The sequence below is a fragment of the Trichomonas vaginalis genome, chromosome II (genome assembly GCF_026262505.1).
Source record: "Trichomonas vaginalis G3 chromosome II, whole genome shotgun sequence".
NCBI classification, from domain to species: Eukaryota; Parabasalia; order Trichomonadida; family Trichomonadidae; genus Trichomonas; species Trichomonas vaginalis.
In genome coordinates, this window is record NC_067204.1 from 14,691,185 (window position 1) to 14,713,833 (window position 22,649).

The following is a 22,649-nucleotide window of genomic DNA, read 5'->3' on the forward strand; positions in this document are numbered from 1 at the left end:
AAATTTATTCATAAACATAAGCTTCTGTTTATTGACGATGAAGATTATCCATGTATATTACTTTCACCACCTCTTGATTCTGAGAAATTCAAAAAAGCTCTTAAAAATGTGACATATGCAACTAATACAATTAAGAAAGAAAGAGATCATGATATTTACACAAATTATTATTTAAATAAATGTACAGGTGTTGATAAATTTTGATTTGTTAGATAAAATATCAAAAGAAACAATTGGTACATATAAAATTTTATGCGATTGTTTTCATTATTGAGATACCAATAATGTTTCATATGAAAGAACAGCACCGAAGGAAGACGAAGTTGAAAGGTCTATACCATTCGTTATTAAGAACATAAAAGATATGAAAACGTATAAGCATTATATTTATTCATTTATTTCAGAAAAAATGGAAGCAACCCATAAAACATCATCTCATCATTTTATAGCTATTCATACATTCCTTTTCAAAGTTGTGAAATTAAATAAGACAGGAATTAGATTTAATGTATCAGGGTACGCATTCTTGAGTAAATTAAAATGTATTCGTCACGTCGCAGATGATAAAAATTTATGTGTTCTTAATTCATTTTATGGACTTTAGCCCCGGACTTTAAAAAAAATAAACTTTATTTTTATTTATTTTTATTCTTACATAAATGAACAAAAACGGAACAGCTAAAATGAATGATAATCAAATAAGAGCCGAAGGTAGAAGGTTATTTAAACGCTTCTATAACATTCCTGATGGTGTTAATCCTAAAACTCGTAGAAGCTATTTAAATGAAGCAATAGATGCATATGAAGGATTTGACATTTCATCAGAAAGTGAGAGGTTAGCAAGAATGTTAAACGTTAATATTGATTTTTATTATTGTGACCCTCAACCAGAAGACGTAGACATTAACAAGGTAGACTTTCCATTAGTGGAATCAATAATGATAGATCCAGAATTTGAAACAGTAAATATTTTATTAACACTGAGTCCATGTGGAAAACTTCACGCTGACAGAATAACAGACGTTGAAGCACTCACCGGCTATAAAGTTTGTCCATTTTGTAAAGAAGAAGTTTATTCTATCCGTGATGATCCAGAAAGGAAAAACCAAAGAAGATTTTTAAAGCATTGTGAGAAATGTAAAGAAAATAATGGAAGATTAATTCAAGACGTTCAATTGCAAAACACACAACAACCATATGCACCACATATTACGAAACAGAAGATATATCAGTGGCTATTAGCACATAATTTGCAGGAATATTATCAACCAACAAGATATTATATTACTTTTGACTTCGAAACATTAGAGACTAAAGAAGAACTTCAACTTTCTGAATGTGCAACTTTGAACGCTTACTTAAAACCATTTATGGTATCATCAACGGTTAAATTAAACGATAAAACATTTACGAGGAATTTTTGCTTAACATCAAGTGATTCGTTCATCTCTGATTGGATTGAATTTTTATTTTCAACCTGTTCATTAGTTGCTAAATCAAATATTGAACAATATGAAGAATTAATGAATACATTAAATGAGAAACAAAAGGAAGCAATGAAAGAGCTTTTAGATGAAGAATTTTAAAGTGAATATCATTGGTTTTAATTCGGGAAAGTTTGATTTAAATTTAATTCTTCGTGATTTAAATACTGCAAAATGGAAGATAAAATCAATGCTGGGTTCTTCTTCTCAATTTAAGCAAGTCATAGTAAAGAAAACAAACTGTCCATATGAATTAAGATTTATTGACATCAGAAATTATATAGTGGGTGGGACATTAGACCAATTCACTCAAGATTTCGGAAACAATAAATCACGTGTTAAATCCTTTTTCCCTTATCAATTCATCACATGGGAGAATTACGAAGAAGAATTATATAAAGTGGAACCATTCACTCAAGATTCATTTTATTCAGCATTAACTCAAGAAACTATATCCGATTCAGATTATCAAATATATCTCAATGATGCTAAAAATTTTGAGAATAGATTAGAATATTTTATTCATTATTGCAATAAAGATGTTGAAATTATGATTGACCCAATCGATAAAATTATCGAAGAAACATTTGTTTATAAAATTGACATGCTTCATAATCTTTCTTTATCATCGAATGCTTCAATGATTCGTTACGCTTTAGCATATAACGACTTTAATCCTAATGAAAAATATCCTGAGGAAGAGATAGAATCAAGTTTTGAATTAACAAAAAAGTATTGGAAATATAAAATTGATTCATATAAGAAACAAGATGAAAAGGTGAAAAGAGATACTAAAAATAATGTTTCAATGGATGATTTTCAATACTATCACGATTTAATCCTTTCATCTAAATGCAAAATGTGTGGTAAAGCGTTTACATATGTAAATAAACCAACATTGGATAGAATCGATAATGAAAAACCACATACCAAAGAAAATTGTCAGTTAATGTGTTGTTATTGCAATGTCGTAAAATCAAATAAAGATGAAGATGTTCAACGTTTAAGAATCAATTTAAGAAATTATGCATTAAAAAATAATTTACCAATGACTTTAGATTCAGTTGAAGCTTATCACATTCTCCGTAATGGAATTACTGGTGGTCTATCAAATGTTCAACATAGAGTAAATCTTAAAGGAATCACGCACATTAATAAACTTTCATATAATCCAGAAACTAAAACTGTATCAAATGAGGACACCACCAACATTATGACTCATTTCGTTGGTGTTGATTTTAATTCATTATATCCTTCATCATTTTCATCTAATCCTCATGATTTCATTCAATATACTGACCATAAAATGTATATGCCGGGAAGATTGAATGGTATTATCATTTGTGATACAGCAACAAAGAAAGCAAAAGCACTGGGAATAATTAAGAAGAAAAATACTTTATTCGTGGCTGAAGTAAAGGGTCACATTGATGAAAAATACATTAATGATTACATAAACTTTTTACCGATAATAAGAAACTTAGATATTATCACAGATGAAAAAACAATTGGCAGTTTTATGTATAATTACATGAAATCAAACAATCTACCAGTTGACCTGAAACAGAGAAAATTAACTCAGTTAGCATCAACACACAACCAATATCAACCATTTTCTTCTTATTATCTTTGGTATCTAATAGACAGATTTCATTTTATCATCGATGACATTCAATCAATTTTAACATTTACTAAAAACACTTGTTTTAATGAATTTGCGAACAAATTTATGAACGAAAGACAAAGGGCTGAATTAGAAGGAAATAAAGGAAAAAGTTTATTTTGCAAGATTTCACTTAATGGATCATATGGTTACGATGCAATGAATACACAAAATTACACAAAGACTAAAATAATGAATGCACAGAAGGCACGCGTTGCATGTATGTCAAATAAGTTTAAAAACATAAGAGAAATAGGTGAAGATACATATCAAATGATGCTTAAAGATAGATTTTATAGATGTGATACATGTTTACAAGAGGCATTCTTCACTTTAGATAATGCTAAATACTGGTATTTGGTTTTCATTTATGATTTTATGTATAAATGCATGAATGTTAATCGTTTTCATTTCATTGAAGGTGATACTGATTCATCTTATTGGGCAATCGCTGGCGACCCAAATCTTCCTAACACTCAAGCATTTCAAGCAATTGTTACTGATAAACAATTTTATGATAAAAACATTTACAAATTCGCACCTTTTGATTTCTTTTGTTTTGATGAGAAATTTAAACCTAAATTAAAGAATAAAGCTGAAGAAAAAGCGCATGAGAAGAAGTTATTGGGTTTAGCAATTGAGAAACAAGGTGATCACATGGTTGCTTTATGCCCCAAGTGTTATACATCATTCAATGGTTCAATTGATGGAAGTGATTTTAAAAAGATTGCACAAAAAATGAAAGGAGTTAGTTTACGACAAAATAAACAATTAACACCTAAAAATTATTTGGATATAATAAATGATAAAGTGATATTTGATGGTCAGAATATTAATTTACAACTTAAAAACGGGTCGATGACTCGCTTAACAATCGGTAAGACTGCATTAACAGGAGCACACACTAAGGCTGTATGTTGTGAAAATGGATGTTGTATGCCGTTTATTTAATGAAATGCCACAGAAGAGACAAAAGGAACTGTTAATGATGGGCACCCTTAAACATTTATTTTATTTTTATATAAATGAATAATGTAGATTTAGAAAATTTAATTGATGATTTAGTACTTAATCAAAATTTTATTAGTTATTATGAATTAAAAATATATCTCCAAAAATATGATGAAAATATAACGGATGATGATATGGATTATTATTATTCATATTATGATAATGAATTTTTGAAATATCATGATAAAATAATTTCTAAAATTAAAGATAAAATTAAAAATAATGAATATACAAAGGGAAAAACTAAATCACAACTTAAACATTTGAAAGATTTCAAAAATGAAGCATTAACAGAAAAAGATATTGATGAATTATATAATTTATATAATCCTGAGTCGCAAAAAACAGAGAAACAAAAGGCCCAGGTCATTCAGACCATAAATGAAGCACGAGCTTTAATTTATGATTCATTAGTTAAACCATATTCAGCCCGACTTTTAAATGAAGATCAACTTTTGGAATTCATCCTTCAACATAAACTCGAAGCGGGAAAGTATATCAAACATTTATATACATCATATTTAAAACAAATGAATAAAATACATCCAGAATTAATGGAAGGAGGAATGAAATCCAAAACTTCATCATCCAAAATCAAAGCAGATAAAATTAAACCACTTGCAACACCAAAACCTCCTTCTGTTAATACTTCATCATCCAAAATCAAAGCAGATAAAATTAAACCACTTGCAACACCAAAACCTCCTTCTGTTAATACTTCATCATTCACTTTATTATATCCATTTCAAACATTAAAGAAACAAAAAGATTTTAAAAAGGGTTTCAAGATATTAAATAAACCAACTGACCCAAAAATTCAACCGTTAAAGGAAAAATTTAGTCGCCCCTCATTTGCACCATATCCATATTCATACGAAATCGATCATTTAGAATATTCAAAAGGAAACGTTACTTATTTATTTGCCATTAACATTAACACTAGATATTTATATTGCATTCCAGTGAAAGGGAAAACAGAACAGGAAACAAGAAGAGCTATTCAATACTTACTAGATCATGAAAGAGTAGATAATATCAGGGGTGATAGTGATAAAGGATTTCAGGCAGCTATGGCTCATTATTTCCCACAAATTAATTTTTACTTTTCATCCTCTCCATATACGTTTCATAATAAAATAGTTGATGCGGTAATGAGAACTCTTAGAGATGCGTTAGGGATTAACGGTCAGATATACTGGGATGGAAATCATGACTCCATCATACAGCAGTTAGTATATTATTACAATAATACATGGCATAGAACTATAAACATGAAACCAGTGGAAATGAAAAATGATATTTCAAAAGAATGGGAATATATTAGAAAGCAAATGGAAAGGTTAAATGATGTTAAACGTGAACAAATTAATTCGGGGCTCATGAATTTTAAACAAGGAGATAAAGTTTTGATTCATCTCGATTATGGAAAAACTGATAAATCAATGACAAAAAGAAGACGAAGATTTGACACAATAGCTGAATTTGTTAGATATATTAACGGTAATGTATTAGTTGAGGTTAACAATAAATTAATAGAAATTCCGATTTATTTTATTACTTCATTATATTTAAATAATATTTAATTTTTTTTATTTCGTAAGAAATGAGTGACAACAAAGCATCCAAGAGTCCAGACAATGAATATAAAAAGAAACTAAACAGAATTAAATCAAAAATATGCTATTACAAAAAGAAGCCGCAATGTGGTGGGGTTGAAAACTATCAAGAGAGGAAAGAAATAATCGAAAAATTAAAAACTTACCGTTCAATCCTTAAACTGAGTGAAGCAAAAATAAAAGAATTTAATAGAATAAATAAATTGATTAGAAGAGATGAATTTAATAAAGATGAATTTTTAAACTCAATCCAAATTTAATTTTTATTTTTCTTTGACAACATCTCTCTTTCCATCATTACTGCATAACCACATTTTCTCAGTTTTAGTGGTTTGTTATTTTTAGCAAGTTCTTGCATCATTTTTATCATTTCCTCCCTTGTTATGATTCGTGGTAAATTTTGAGCTTGTGGGGTATTCATTTATGATAAAAATAAAATTTTGTTATCAGTTATTTTATCATTAATGGTTTTTAGGTTCTTCAATAATTAATTCAAATCATAACACCATGTTTGTTTACCGTCTATTCTTCTCTGATGTTGTCATTACTGTCTTTACATACAAAATAAATAAAACTAACTTTATTTTCTGACTTTCACAAAAGACCAAAAATAAACGCTTTACATGTATTTTTCAGCAACTTCGTCAAATAATTTTATAGCTTTATCTATCTCATCTACTTCAAACGTTTCTTTACCTTTCGTGGGAGCACCATACATTTTCTCAAAAACTTCAAGCAGTTCTGTTTCAGCAGCTCTCATATCATTAACGAACACAACCTTGACTCTATTGACTGTACTGTCATATCTTTGAGTTATATTATATGTCCTTCCTATCTTATATCTTTTGTGTTGAAGTCCTTCGGTTTCTGAACGATGTAAAGTAAGCCTTCACTGCAACGTTCCGTATCGAATGAACCATGTGTTATGAAGTTATATCCAACAACTGGGTCTAACCATAACAAAACTATTGGTATAAGACTTTTGTCTATAAGATATGCTCTTGTTCCATGAAATGCTACTGATATCATAAGCTCAGGATTTCTTGTCAAAATTTTCTGAGTAGAAGCAATTCTAACCCAGTCCTTTGTTTTCTTTCCAGAAGGTGTTATAATGTCTGACAAAGAATATTTGTTGTATTTCTTTGAGTATCTTACGTTTAAATCACCTATTCTAACCACTTTGGTGTCATTGTCTATCTTTCTAACTGTTTCAAACTCAATGTTTGTCATTACTGTCTTTACATACAAAATAAAAAATAAATAAAAATAAAATTCATTATTTTTGAAGAACTGAAGGTGTCACTATGTCACTATGTGTCACTCGGTTATTTAAATTCTCTGAAAAATGATGACAACATGACATTTTGACAACATCATAGGTTCTTCAATAATGCTTCATGAATGCCTTCCTCATTAATGTTTTTAGGTTCTTCAATAATTCATTATTTTTGAAGAACTGAAGGTGTCACTATGTCACTATGTGTCACTCGGTTATTTAAATTCTCTGAAAAATGATGACAACATGACATTTTGACAACATCATAGTGGGATTAATGCAAAAATAAATTCCAATCGTACTTTATAAAGCAAGACCTTCAGGTCTCGCCGCTTAGCGGCTCATTTACAGGTATTTCATCGTCAGTAAATGAATCCTCATTATCGTTTGGTTCAACCTGTTTATATAATCCTTTCATTTCTTCTTTCAAAACATAATACCATGTCTGTTTACCATCTATTCTTCTCTGTTTCTTATCACATTTATCCTTAATACTCATTTGGAAATTCTTGTCTTTCATGTCTGATGGTTTGCAGAATAGAGCATTTTTACACGTCATACCTACACACAATTCATCATAATGTGTATTTATCCATACATCTAAAGGATTTGTTGATAATTCAATTAAATCTTGTTTGGCTTCAGTCATCGGAATGATTCGTACATTAAATGATGAAAGGTCATATTGCATAAAATACGTCAGTAAATTATCATAAAATTCCTTAGTGCATGAATTCATCAAATTCTTGAAGTAATCAAATTGACCCTTAAATTTACCATTAACTCTTAAAACTACATATCTTCTGTCTCCAACTTCAATTTTGACAGGGTAGACGTTATTAGTTACGAAAATGAAGTTTGCAACGTTCTGAGCAGTTCTTCTGGGTTGATTCTTTTCATTAATTCTAATCTCATTATCCGTTATAATTGATTTCAAAGCGTTGAAGTTTGCGAGTCTATCTTCACCTACATTCTTGAGTTCATTAAGTACAAGAAACATTTTATTCTCAACTACTGAATTGAAATTACCCGTTAGCTCACCTATTTCGGTAATGTTTTTGCATGAATAACCAGCGAGAAGTTCAGAAATAATGTCTGTAAATCTGTTTTTACCTGTTCCCTGAAGTCCTTTCAAAATAATTGTTGTTTCATTCTTGATTCCAGGATGTTGAATCATTGATGCAATCCAGCCGAGAAGGTATTTATACACTTCATCGTTATTATCACAAATGACTTCTTTAATGAAATTCATAAACATCTCAATTTTTGAGTAATCTGGTTTTTCGAGAACGTTGTATTTATAACCTTGAAACGTTGAGAAAACATCGGGGGAATCAGATTTAAAGCAAACACCCTTAACGGTTAATGAAGACAATTGATTTAGTAGTACATCCCATGCTGTTATTGTTTTACCTTCTTCTTTAAATAATTTAATCATTTTAAGTGACTCTTTCATGTTTGATTGAAGAACGAATGATATTTGATTCATTTTGTCGTGTATGTTGTAATCTTTCTGAATGAAATATTTGTTTCCACAATCTACGAAACGGATTACACGTGATAAATCCTCAATTACTTCAGAACTGTTTTTATACTGATGATTTTCAGCCTTGCGTCTAATATCTGTTATCAAAAACGAGTCATCAAGTTTGATATCAAATGTTATTTTTGGCTTACGTAATAAAGGTAAAACATATTCATCATAATATTCCTTTTGATATAGTTTTAGAATCTTCACTAAAACAAATGGAGAAGTCATTAAATGTGCATATCTACAACGTGCTTTTTCAAAATTACTTTTTGCATTTTCTGTTAAATTGCAGAAGTTATAAACGTTGTCGTATGCTTCATTAATTAAATGATTAGGTAACGAATTAATAGCTTGAAACAGTGTGAATAATGTAACTTCTTTTTCTAAATTCATGTTTCCACCGTCATTATGTACTTCAAAATCACTCATGCCATCAACTATGCTTTGAGCAAGTTTATCGTCAATGTTTACATCTTTGTTTTCATTCATGATAGTCTTTATTTCTTCATTCTTCTGTTCAACTCTTACCTTAATATTCAAATCATTTAATATATCATTCACTGTTCTAGTTAATGTTGAATCATAACTTCCACGAATGAATGAGTATGTATTGATTGGTTCTGTTGCATTCTTGCGAACTCTTGAATCAGCCATAACCACTAAAGAACGTTTTGAATCATCCATAGAAGTCATTATATCAATATCATAATCATTGCAGGAATAACATTTAATCATTCTGTTCGAAACTGCATAGAAGAAATTAGTGTTGCAATAAATGTGAAGACCTCCTGAAGCTGTTTTAACGATAACATCTTTATCCGAAAGTTTTGATAGAATGTCTTTTCTAACTGTTTCTTTAAGTTCATCATTGTACGATTTATTGATATCAACATCTATAATCGTTAAATTCGAAATTTTATTTACTAATAAAGCCATACCAGTTTTCCTTCCTCTTCCTCCATCGTATTTGAGGTAGTTATGTAAATCAATCTTGTTTTCACCAATTCTTTCGTTGAGGGTTTTAGTTTCTGCCATAACTAATTCCTCAGCTAATTTCTCAACTAATGAATCAATAACTTTTTCATCAGAAACGATATAGTTGCTGTTGTTGTTTGTTGCTGTCATTTATATAGGAATAAAAAAATAAAAATAATTTTAAAACTAACTTTATTTTTGGGCTACATCAAATTTCATTCTTGTTGTCAAAATGTCATGTTGTCATCATTTTTCAGAGAATTTAAATAACCGAGTGACACATAGTGACATAGTGACACCTTCAGTTCTTCAAAAATAATGAATTATTGAAGAACCTAAAAACATTAATGAGGAAGGCATTCATGAAGCATTATTGAAGAACCTATGATGTTGTCAAAATGTCATGTTGTCATCATTTTTCAGAGAATTTAAATAACCGAGTGACACATAGTGACATAGTGACACCTTCAGTTCTTCAAAAATAATGAATTATTGAAGAACCTAGTAGCAGTGAAATAAAATTTTGTTATCAGTTATTTTATCATCGTTTTATTAAGTTCATCTTTAGTTAATAATTTGAATGGATTCGCTAATGTTCCACCTTGAGTCACATCACCTGCCCTGGCTAATTGTGAAGAACCTGGGATAATTACTCCACGAAATGATTTCATTGGTATCATTAATTTAGAAATAGTTGGCTTAATTAATTTTGTCATTTATGATAAAAATAAAATTACATAATTTAAAATTTTTTCTTTCTCATTTTCTCATCCTGTTTTGGTTTCAGCAACTTTTCAAGTTGTTGTCTTGTCAGTAACTTGAATTTTAACTTTGGATCAAATATTGGGTTTCCATCTTTATCTCTTCCAATAACACCATATGGTAGAATCTTCATTTATACTAAAATAAAAATTTAAATTATGCCGTTCACTCTTTTGGAGCTCAGGACTTTCAGTCCGTTCTAAAGTTTGTTTCACAAACATTGAGCGTTCATTGAACTCTATACCATGCGTAAACTGTCATGTAAGGTGGCATGTAGTCTTTACTTTGTCCCGTTGTTTGTGTATATCCTGAAACGAAATGTGTATGGTTTCCTTCTCCCTGAGTGTCACTCCAGTAACAATTTATAGCAAACTTAACGTTATCTTTAACATCATATCCTTTACCTTTTGTCATTCCTGACCAATCCCAATATCTATGCTTATGCCAACCCGCTTGAGATGTGCTTAAATCTATGTAGTGACTGTGTGCAGGTAAATTTTCACCTGTAATCGTTTTACTTCCACCCATTTCCTTTGAAGAGTTTGCACAATACAAAAACCTGTCGACTATTTGTTCCCATGCACCAACACCAAACATTGCTTGAGGACCTCTCGCATCCATAGATGTATAAATAGAACCTACTGGGTTCATTAAATCGAACATATGAGATAATATAGGATTGTCTATTTTGAACTTAAAATATAGCGCAACTATTTCAGGTTTCTTTTGGTTTGTGTCAGAATATTTTTTATAATATAATCTTATGTTTTCAGGGTAGGTAAAATCTTGACTATAATATTTATTTTTGTCATCTATATAATAATATACTATTCTCGTTTTTTCTATTGCATTATATCTTTTATATCTATAATAATCTAAATATAATGTTAACTTTTGTTCATCTACATGTGGTGTTCTCTCGTCATCTCCATAGTCATAATAATATGGTGCTGGAGCTAGGTGAGACAATGTCATATCTGTCATTTCATAAACTCTTAAATATTTCTTTTGTTCGTCTCCATATAAGTTTAAGTAACAGTTGTTGTCTAATGGAACTTTAACTTGTGTATCATCATTCTTTATATAGCTTACATACATTTCATTGTTATTTTTCGGAATGAGTTTATACCGTATACCGTTTTTTAAGGAATGTACCATTTGCCATCTAAAATATTTATTTTCTTCATTGACGGAAAAGTCACCAACAATAGTTTCAATATTTTCAGTTGTTCCTATCAAACTTTGGTATATTTCATTCACATATTCCTTATCTGCCTTCTTCTCTAACTCACTGTTGACATATTCCTTATCTGCTTTAAGGTCTAAACATCCTGAAACCCATCCTGTATCAGCTTTAGATTTTAAAATACTTGATGTCCATTCATGATACCATTCAACCCTTTCTTTAATTTCATTATCTTTTTCATTAACATATTCCTTATTTGCCTTCTTCATTAACTCACTAGCCACATATTCCTTATCTGCTTTCTTCATTAACTCACTGTTGACATATTCCTTATTTGCCTTCTTCATTAACTCACTAGCCACATATTCCTTATCTGCTTTCTTCATTATGTCATTTAGGAAACCTTTTATGAATTCCTCATTTAAATTAAATCTTCCAATCTTCAAAACTTTAGGAAATGCATTTAATGCGTAATATCTTTGTTCTTCTGGTGGAATTGATGTTATATCATCCGTTATTCCTTTAATTTTTGAATTCATAAATAAAATTTCTTTTATATTTGATATCACTGCACCACCTTTGCAAACGAATTCGAAATGGTCATTTTTCAATACTATCTCCAAATCTCCATATTTCAACCTTTGTGTTTGTTCTGCCGTCTTTGAATTATATGCATATATGGCGTATGTAATGGTCTGAGGGACCTGGGTGCTTTGCGCCTTAAGTTGTTGTGGTTGCTGTTGTTTAATCATTTATTATGATTTAAAAATATTTAATCTGTTATCTCATCAGCTATTTTTTCTATTTGAAATTGCCATAATATTTCATTCATGAATTCTAAATCACAATCAAATAGGTCAGTTATTCTAAATTTAATATTTGATAAATCTTTTGAATGAAGAATAAATGAATTCCCGGATAATTGAAACGGATATGATAAAGAAAATGTGTTTAAGTTGATGGATAAAATGTTTTGTATTGATGGGTAAGAGTTAGGGTCTAATGTTTGATGTGAAAATCTCATTGGGGTATTAACTTTATCACATTTGATTAAAATGAAATTGGAACCAGTGTCAGAATACAAAACATCCCCAACATCTTTTTCAAAATTTAATATCCCCAACAATGAACGAAAATGAGGAGTACAAAATTTAATTTTCAGCGGGAATTTAATAAGGTTATTTATTTCATCAAGTTCAAAAAGTTTATCGGGTTTTGATTTAAAATTTTCTTCATACCATACGATAAATGATTCATTTAAATAACTTAAAATCGTGTTAATATCCCATTTCGTTATCACATTATTTATATACATATCATACGTTTTTTCACGGTCATCTTTAATAAATGATATATAATCTGAAGGGTCTAAAAGAATGGGATTAAATTTACCACTCACAGAAACGAGAGTAACATTATAAATTCCACTAACTGTTAAATTTAATTCACAGTTATTATTCGAAATAATATTGATAATTGACATTTTTATTACAATTAAAAATATGGTAAAGCGTTATTTTCCAGTGATAAATAAAACTAGAATAAGATTACCTCAAGAATTCATAAATTCAACGAATAAGAAATTCATTCATGTTATAAATTTTAGTGTTTTCAGAAAATATGAGTCGATGTCATATTCATCATCAGGTTATATTTCACTTCATTCAAATTTAGTTCAATCAAACCCATATAATGACCATTTCATAAGATTTTCAGATGGTATTAAAAATGTAATTGATAGATTAAAATATGAACAGATTGACAATATCGAATTTTTGGAATTTTGGTTTAAATATCCTGATGGAAAAAAGATTGAAGTTAAAGATAAAGCTGATACTATAACAAAAACAATTACAATGACCGATCCGGATAGTGGGGAACAAAAAGAAATAAAACAAACGATAGAAACTGGTGAAAGGTCAATTATTATTGATTATGATTCAAAGGATTATTATTCGATAATGTTAATGCTTGAATATTAAATAGCCTTAACAAAGAATTTTTCAAGTGATATTTTATATTCATCAACTATTTTATTGTATATGTTATTATAAGTTAAATGTAGTTCAGTTGTTGTTCCATTCTTTGATATCTTAATCGTGCTAATATCCTTTATAGGATTTATTTTTGCAACTGTTCCGCAGCATGAAACCTCATCATCTATGAAAAATTGAATCTTAACGTCTGAATCTTGAACATCACAAAGAATGGCGATAATGTGAATTAATGATTCATAAGGTAAAATAATTAAACCAGATTGATCAATTAAATTTATTATTGAATCGTAATTATCAGTTATTATATCACGGTAAATTTTCATTAATTCTGAATTAATGTCTATTTTATATGGCGCATTGCGACTGGAATCGCAGATTCCTGGGTTCTCGATGTTTGATGAAAGAGGTGGGGGGTATGTTGGATAAGTGGGAATTTCAACAGGTTCTTTACCAGGTTCAGATAAAATGATTGGGTCTCCTTTCTCATGGTTTTCTTCATTCTCCTCATTCTTCGGTAAGTCACGAGTTAATAAATTTGGTTGAGTTGCTGACCTTGTTAATTCAGGACTAACATTAACTTTAACATTTTGAATAATTCGTGATTTATCATCATTTACGTTATAACCAACCGTAATCTCTGCTTTTGCGTTTGTGTTCTTTTGACTTGTGAAACGTCTTCTCATTTATAATTGAATAAAAAAAGAAAAATATATTTAAAGTTTTATTTAGTTGTTACGGTAATATCCCAAGGTTCATCCTAGTTTGCTTATACTTTCTTTGTAACTGCACCAATTATGTTATCGATAATGATTTGAGTTTCTTCCAGTCTTATTTTATCATTTACAATATCTTTAATCATTTCATTACATGCATTCTTAAAACCATCTGATTTTTCTAATTTACGTCTATCACTTTCTTTAATTAAATCAAAGTTATAACCTCGTTGAGAATAAAGTGGTTTCTTTATCAATTCCTTGAACGCTTCTGAAAGTGAAGATGAAGAAATTCTTGCCACTTGAATTGGTTTAAATTCTGCTTTCATTGCTTCTTTCTGTTCATTGAACACTGGATCGAATAAAGCAACTTTAAAGAATTTCTTAGCTGAAATTTCGGGTCTAATATTTGCATATTGACCATCAAACTGGTTAGAATATCGTGGTAATCCATCCGGTCCCTCTTCAATAGCATTGAATTCTTCATTGAAATAAGAATATGGATTACCACGATATGAATTAATTGGACCATTTTCACCTTCTCTAATGTATTGTTTAACAGCTTTTCCATTTTCATCAAATTGCATAGGATAACGTTCATTATATGCTTTACGTTTAGGATAATCAGATACAGTTAATTTATAACCATTTATGACTTTAATATTACCTTGACCATCAGTAACGAAAACTTCATTTATACCATCAGGTTTTCCATTTGGACCCGTAATGTCTGCTTCGTGTGCTTCCCAATTTGGACCATGACGTTTGGCATATGCTTGAGCTTCTGGTAATGTTAAAACATTTCTCATTTGTTTAACATCTTTTTGAAGACCAGCAACAATATGAACTAATTCTTTCATTCCATCAGGAACTTTCATAGTTCTATTATATGCACCCTTTTTGTTTGTTCCTTGTTTTAATGGAACCTGTAGAAGATTTGCTATTTCTGTCATGTTTAATTATAAATAAAAAATAAAAATTAATTATAAAAAGTTAATCAAATTTAACACCTCCTTTATTTAAATCAACTATTATTTTTCCATGTTCACCTAATTGCTGATATTGTGTGTAAAGTTCATTAATGCTCATTGGTAAATTCACTTGATAAAGCATAACGTTCAACTGTTGACGACTAAAACCACTGAAAATGAAAAGGGTGGACAGGTTTGATTTAATGTTTGTGCTTAATGCTTTAAAGTATTGAACAGCCATAAAGAATGAACATTGAATATGTCGACATTGAGTTAATAATTGATTAAAATATGATTTCTCATTAGTTATTAGTTTTGATTTCACGCATCATCTAGAAAAATTAGTGAATGCAAAAATTCTTTATCAAAATTTGAAATAGAAAGTGTTTCAAATAATTCATCCCGTTGTTTATCAATAATTTTATCCTCTAATCCTTGCTTCTTGATTGTATTATATAATTCTTTATACATTAAAAAGTTTTTTAAATAATCTTCTGCTTCTTCTTGTGATAAATAAATAATTGGAATTTTGATTAAATGCTTTAAAGATTCAAATGTATCATCTGAAGGTGAACCTGAACGGTTGATATAAATTAACACATGTGAATGGGGGAGTGTTAGCAATAATGATAATTTGTTTTAATATCGTTAATGTTTTACCTTTATTTTGTTTACCAATTGCTGCAGTGATTGAATTTAAGTAACATTCAGAATATGGAATTTTCATTAATTTTTCCTTAGATAGAGCATTTCTATTATCACTCAATGCTTCATTAATCATATCATCTACATATGTATTATATACTCCGCTAATTCTTCATAAGGGGTGGATGAATTTAAATCCATTTAATCAAAAATAAATTTATAATTTTAAACATTTCTATTCATCAATATTTCATCATATGAACTTCTATACTGTGGTGGTGTACCTGTTGGATGATATTTCAAACCTTCATCCGGTGTCCATGTCCAATATGTAGTCCTAGTAAACCAAACCTGAGGAGGATTTGTCACCTTTGAACAGTAAGTGTCATTTTCACCCTGAATGATTGGATAAGCTTTCACTTGTACTGTAACTTGTGAGTTGAAAGTTTCTAATCCATCAAAGAATATACCCGCTCCATCACGTTGAACTGGAATAGTGCATAAGAATGAAGTTTGGTCTTTCCATGTTCTAGCTAATGGCGTGCCATCATCTGCATTCAGTGGTCTAGTTAATGAGTCCTCGTATTCTTCTGTGCATTCGTTCACTCCATCTAAATCAGAAGCTTGAAGCATACGTGTAAAGAATATGTCACCCACTGTGGTCATCGCTTGATCGGGGAAGTTTCTGGAATCTATAGTGACCTGAAGACCTCGAAGCATTGGATTTTCCAAAACTGTTCTTTGCATTGCATTCTTCGGAAATGTTAACACAACATCTGTAACATTATGAAGAGCGTATGAGAAATCAGAGCTAATACCTTCAGGAGTGATGCATCCTCCATTTAGTGAACGAACGTCAATATGTTGAGCTGGAATCATGAATGGATCTTCCTTACTGAATAAACGTGGTATTGTTTTAACTGATTCTTCAATTAAACCGTATCCTGGTGTAATGCATTTATCCTCTAAAACTTCCATCTTTGTGCATGAAATAATAACGTCATCAACTGTTGCGTCAGCAGATGTAGCGGCTAAGCTTGTAATTAATTTGGCAGGAAGTCCGATTTGTTGGAATTTGCGATCATATTTATAAACATGATTCATAATCTTTTCATAATTTTCATCAGTTATCTTTTCATAAACGTAATTTTGTAAATCAGCAACTCTTAACGGGTCAACCTGACAAAATACTAAAGTATCCCTGAAAACATAATATTTAAGAATGATATCACCAAATGATTTAGGATAATCATCGAACGCCTGAAATGCTAACAAATCATTTACCGGAATAATCATATCAAAAGTGACATCAACTTCTTCATTTGCTTTCTTGAAAACTTCTGAAGGGTCAATATATTTACCACATACTGAGTTATCATATTTTTGAACATTATTATATAACGAATGAACAAACTTTTTAACTTTCCTTTCTGATTTTGGTTTATATGTTGCAAATGCGAAAGATTCACGGGCGCAATCCATCTGAAGATAACCGGCATCACCTCTTTCGGTTTCTACTTCTAATTGTTTAAAGCTTTGATTTGATGATTTGTAACCAACGAATAAACGCATGCATTTAAAAGCGGCATCACATGTGAAAGCTTTATTTGAAACTAGAGTTGCTTTAACTTTGCGTTTAATATATGTGTCACCTAACTGGTTCACATCATGAGCTGGATTTGTAATTCTTAAATGAGTTTGTTTATCATCAAAATATGGAGTATCAGAGTCATAGCATGAACTTTCAAGTTCTCTATAATATCTTCTACCGTCATTCTTTGCAAATATTTCATTTATCTTTTCGAATGAATGAAACACATTTCCATTAATCGGTTTGGTGTTTGGCACCAAATAGTTAGTCGTCATTTATTATTAAATAAAAAATCAAAATTAAAATGAAAATGAATTTTTAATTTTAATGAAATAATCAACTATGGCGGCAGGATTCTTTAAAAAATTATGGGATAGAGTAAAAAGAGGAGCGAGTAAAGTTTGGGAAACAATGAAAAAAGGAGCAAATTGGATATTTAAGAATAAAGAAGCAATTAGTGACGTTGCTGAATCAATAACACCAAAAGCTGCCCCAATAAGAGAAATATTAAATAAAGGAGAAAAAGTTTATCAAAGACTTCAACCGATACTAAGATAAAAATAATATTTATTTTTTCCACTATCTACCTCCTATTTTATTAAGTATTCCTTCAGCAATTCCACCAACTGCGTTACCTGCTTGTGCTCCCATCGCCGGATTACCTGCTTTAGCACCTAATACTCCACCTATGATAGTTCCTGCCGTTTTCGCTACTGGTGCCAAAAAGTTTGCAACAGGTTTAATAACCTTTTTATAAACCCAACCCGCAGCTTTCTTAATTCCATCCCATAATTTTTTAAAGAATCCTGCTGCCATTTCTGATTTAATATTAATAAAAAAATATATTTCATCACTTATATTCTAATTTTTATTTAATGATAAATGAAACCGATTTTTAAAATAAATGAAACAGAGGAGGAAGAAATAAATGAAAGTGAAAATGTTCAACAAAAAATAAACGTTGTTAAACCAATTACTGAAATAAAAATTTTTTCATCTGTTGAAGAATTTAATGACTATTATGCTAATAATAAAAAATTATTTGAAGAATTGACAACATGTAAATTGAATAAAATGTTTAAAGTTGATGGATTCAAAATTTCAAAAATAAAAGGAGTGGTTAGTTTGAAATCTATTCCTCAATCAAGAATCACCTCATTAATGAAAATAGATGATTTAACAAAAAGAATAGAAATTATTGAAGAAAGAATGAATCAAATAATTGATTTCATAAATTCAAATAATCATTAGTTTCTAATTTCTTTTTCTCATTTATTTTACTCATTTACGGTTTCATTGATTCCATTCAAGATTTAAACAATGTTTAATTAATCACGGAATATCTGTCATCATCTATATATAGCTTCTTTTAAAATTAATGTTATTATGTATGGGCTGAGTGTAAATGTCTTACGATTTTGTATCATTTTTAAATCTTGATTTATTCAAAAACGTAAGAATAAAAACCGTATGAATCATACATTTTTTACTTCATATGTTAAAAAAATGATACAAAATCTTTATATAAAGTCTTTTTTTTCATTTAGTCTGTGAAATTCGTCACATACATCATCTAAGTATATTTCTACTATGCACGGAAATTTAATCTTTCCGACCTTTATAATAGGTTTTATATTTTGCAAGAATATATTCTTTTTATTAATGGTAATATAGGAATTGTAGGAATAAAAACTTTTTATAAATTATTCATAAATTTTTAAAATCTGCTATTCGGAAGTATGTTCAAAAATCATTCAATTATGTGAGAATTCTTACGATTACAAAAAAAGTCACACAACCCGTATCATATACTACTAATATTGCGAACAAATTCTGAAGTAAAATCGCGATCAATAATTGAAAATTACGATCATGTACTGAAAAATGACGATCGAATTGAATGAATAGAATTATATCTAAGAAAAAATAAATTGTATTTAGAAGATGAACAAAGAAAGGTGTATGCTAAAAATCATTTAACAATAAATGGAAATAAAACGAAATTGTTAAAAGAAAAAAATGAAAATTGTTAAATAATATATTATTTTTTAGTCATAAGAATAAAAATATAGTAGTTATAAAAGGAATTAGACTTCATATATCAATTCTTTTTCTCTGTAGATGTGGAACGTTTGCTTTTCGATCTCTTTCGATGAACTTGAAAATATAAGTTATTATCGCTGAGAATCCTTTCCGAAATAGGAGCTTTACGTTTAGGAGGATTGTCGGATGAATTTTGTTTTTTATTGTTTGATTTTGTTGTTATGGAAGATTTTTTCTTATTTTTTCAGAATTTTGCTTGCTATTAACTGAAACTTGTTTTGACGGCCCAACAATAGCATTGGTAGTAGGAAGAATTCCCAATAACGAGCGCATTTTCGATAATTGTTTTTCAATATGATCAAGAAGGTCCAGCTTATGTTCTAGATTACTAGACATTTGATTTGTAGAAGGATGGTTTTGATTTTCTGGTTCTAAATCTGTAGAGTCTGCAATATTTGAATTTTCGGAGCGAATTGGAGCATCTGAACCTTGATTTGTATCGGCTTGCTCAAAATTAGTTTGAATTGGAGTGGATGAATTAAAATCTGGATGATTTAATGTTTCATTAAATAATGCCATAATTTTTTCTCTTTTTTCATTAATAAACTTAGTGATCATTGTATCTTTATCTGTTAGATCGATCGATTTGAGTATATCTGCATCATGAACTGGAATATTTTCGAACAATGAACTCGATTCTATGGAACCATATGGAGAAATCTCGTTCTGAGCCAAAGAAAGATCACTTACGTTGTATTGTTTGATAGAAAAAATTGTTTTCTCAAGTTCTTTTTGAAAGCAGTCAAGAATATAATTTTTGTAGCTATCAGTGATAACGGTTTTTATATGGCGCTCGATCTTCTGGTTATTTTTGATGGCGTTATATTTATCTAATTGGATTTGAGATATCTTCTTAATAGCTTCATAAATGTTTGGATGTTTTAACGAAGAAAATTCTGAATGCATACTCTCGAGGCAATCATTAGTGAATATTGCAGTTGCATTATTATATTGAGATATTAAATTGTAGTGCGGCAACCAAACTTTGTTGAAATAATCAATATAATCTTTGATCGAATCAACTTTATTTTGATTAATTATATGCATTGTAAGTACAAATTCTTCATGAGACATGAATGGAGTAATAGAATATAGCTTAAATAAAGAATTTTGTAAAGTATTGAAATTTTTTGTATAAAGTGCTACAAGTTTCCTGTGTAAAGCTTGTTTGAAATGAAATAGGCATCCAATTATACGGACTTTAGGGAAAATTTGTTGAAGTGCCTCTATCATTCCCTTTTCAAAATCACAATGAATTTGAATTAGCTTTGAAAATTGAATACCCTTGACAGTAAAAATATATTCAAATGCCTTCTTATAAGATTCAAATGTGCGGTTTTTCATGAATATAAATAAAAGTGGTAGATATTGATTTGTTGAAGGTTCACAAATCATAATTGTTAGCATCTGTCCTTTTTGAAAATGTTTTGGTGTAATTTTAAAAGTTCCATCGCAAAATAAATCTGTGGCTTCTTTTGCAAATTGAATTGCCTTCTCAAAACCAAAAAACATCGTCTCACAATTTGCTTGAAAATCATGGCCAATGAAAAACTGCTCGCCATTTATTAAACAAAAATTAGCAATTTCATCGTCTGTAATTTTTTCTCCAACAGAAAATTTTCTGGACTTATTATAAACTTCCCTGACCAATGAATCTTTAATTAATGGGTTTTCATCAGTACCAACAGCAAGTTCTGTCATAAATTTTTTAATCTGCTGAAAAGTGCCGTTGTCTTCAGAAAATTTTGCCATTGCCTTATTGTATATTTCTGTCAGAGTCATTGATTTATGAAGATCATTTTTTTCATTTTGTAACTTTTTAAATTGTCTGCATTCGGGTATATGTTCCTTTTGTAAATCTTCGGAAACTGAACTGTTCTCAATTTTAACTAAATAACGTGCTTGACAAGAATGATCGATGCAACGGTAGTAACGTTCAATATTATTTGAATTAATAATATTTGTATGATCATGCGAATAAAGCATATCTTTGCGAACAATTGTATCAGGATATTTTCCAGTAACTGCGGGAATATTTTTAACTGCAATATAACTAAAATATCTTCTGACAGCTTTAGATTCATTTTTGGCGTATTTAATATTAAAATATTGAAGAACTTGTTTGATTATATTCGTTTTTTCATGTCTCGATGTTGATTTTTGGTATTTATCAGATTGTTCCCTGATAAATATTTTATTTTCGTCTGTAAAGTTTGCTCTTTTTTGATTAAATATAGATGATTTTCCCATTAAAAAATGAAATGATGCAAAATTTACGAAAACCGTTCGAAAATTGAATCAAAAATGAAAAGTAATACTTAAATGAGGAATTCTTTGAGATATTGGTCTTAGATTGAATGTAGCGTCACAAATTTCACAAATATAATTTACTATACAATTTTATTCATTTTTTTAAAATGGCTGACGACAGTCTGTATCAACTAACTCAACTAGTCAAGCATAATGATTATTCTTCGGATTCATTAAATCAACTTTATCAATGCATAAGTACAATGACAGAAAGATCAATTGGATGCTTGAATTGGGATAAATTTTTCAAAAAAATCACAGTGACTGATGAAGTTCTTTTACATTTTTTAGCATCCGTTTTAAACATTGAAAAGATATCAGAATGTTTCAAGGATTCTATTTTTTATCACAATATTAATCTTGAAAAATTCAGTAATTTAACTGAAACAGAACAACAAACAATTTTAAATTCCTACAAGGCGGATAAATTTACATATTACATAATGTGCTCACAAATTGTAAAATCAAACTGGAACAATTTATCCCAAACTTTAGTTAATATTGCAAATCAATATTTGCCATTTTTAGATGAAGAAAAGCAAATATATATATTTACTGAAATAACTGGCAATTATCAAAATTTTGAAATTTCAGTTGCAAACTTGTTACTTTTTTATGAAAACAATGAAGAAAAATTAAGCAACTGTTTTAATTTAACACTATTCCAGCAAATTTATTCCAAAAATGGAATCGAGCAAATGATATTTTTTGCTGCAAATACAATTTGTTGCAATAACACTTCTATCAATTTTTACAATCTCCTTGAAATTGAAGAAATGAATCCATTTGATTTTTTTTATTTCTCAATTCAATAT

The 22,649-nt window shown here is 29.3% G+C and overlaps 8 protein-coding genes and 2 pseudogenes across 10 annotated transcripts, besides 2 other annotated features; 3 read left to right on the forward strand and 7 right to left on the reverse strand.

Annotated features, from left to right (window-relative positions):
- Nucleotides 1–16,631: part of a mobile genetic element that runs on past the window's edge.
- Nucleotides 2,533–3,482, forward strand: TVAGG3_0545470 (DNA/RNA polymerases family; the record flags this gene model as incomplete). Its single annotated transcript, XM_051238015.1, has 1 exon — nt 2,533–3,482. A coding segment is annotated over one exon (950 nt), but the record flags the coding sequence as incomplete, so codon positions are not given.
- TVAGG3_0545480 lies at nt 3,563–4,098 on the forward strand (annotated as a pseudogene). Its single transcript has one exon. A coding segment is annotated over exon 1 (536 nt).
- On the forward strand, nt 4,173–4,998 carry TVAGG3_0545490 (uncharacterized protein; the record flags this gene model as incomplete). The annotated part of the gene is made up of 1 exon (XM_051238016.1): nt 4,173–4,998. A coding segment is annotated over one exon (826 nt), but the record flags the coding sequence as incomplete, so codon positions are not given.
- On the reverse strand, nt 7,370–7,699 carry TVAGG3_0545500 (uncharacterized protein; the record flags this gene model as incomplete). The annotated part of the gene is made up of 1 exon (XM_051238017.1): nt 7,370–7,699. The coding sequence occupies one exon, from the start codon at nt 7,697–7,699 to the stop codon at nt 7,370–7,372; it is 330 nt and encodes a 109-aa protein (XP_051095841.1).
- On the reverse strand, nt 8,063–9,274 carry TVAGG3_0545510 (phage plasmid primase P4 family; the record flags this gene model as incomplete). The annotated part of the gene is made up of 1 exon (XM_051238018.1): nt 8,063–9,274. A coding segment is annotated over one exon (1,212 nt), but the record flags the coding sequence as incomplete, so codon positions are not given.
- Nucleotides 11,030–12,256, reverse strand: TVAGG3_0545520 (phage tail repeat-like family; the record flags this gene model as incomplete). The annotated part of the gene is made up of 1 exon (XM_051238019.1): nt 11,030–12,256. A coding segment is annotated over one exon (1,227 nt), but the record flags the coding sequence as incomplete, so codon positions are not given.
- Nucleotides 14,268–15,092, reverse strand: TVAGG3_0545530 (uncharacterized protein; the record flags this gene model as incomplete). The annotated part of the gene is made up of 1 exon (XM_051238020.1): nt 14,268–15,092. One exon carries the CDS (start codon nt 15,090–15,092, stop codon nt 14,268–14,270), a length of 825 nt encoding a protein of 274 aa, XP_051095844.1.
- Nucleotides 15,208–16,031, reverse strand: TVAGG3_0545540 (annotated as a pseudogene). The gene has a single exon. A coding segment is annotated over exon 1 (824 nt).
- Nucleotides 16,632–18,000: 1,369 nt separating the features above from the next.
- Nucleotides 18,001–18,237, reverse strand: TVAGG3_0545550 (N-acetylmuramoyl-l-alanine amidase family; the record flags this gene model as incomplete). Its single annotated transcript, XM_001309697.1, has 1 exon — nt 18,001–18,237. One exon carries the CDS (start codon nt 18,235–18,237, stop codon nt 18,001–18,003), a length of 237 nt encoding a protein of 78 aa, XP_001309698.1.
- Nucleotides 18,238–19,237: 1,000 nt separating this feature from the next.
- Nucleotides 19,238–22,649: part of a mobile genetic element that runs on past the window's edge.
- Nucleotides 19,684–20,757, reverse strand: TVAGG3_0545570 (MULE transposase domain-containing protein; the record flags this gene model as incomplete). Its single annotated transcript, XM_001309696.2, has 1 exon — nt 19,684–20,757. The coding sequence occupies one exon, from the start codon at nt 20,755–20,757 to the stop codon at nt 19,684–19,686; it is 1,074 nt and encodes a 357-aa protein (XP_001309697.2).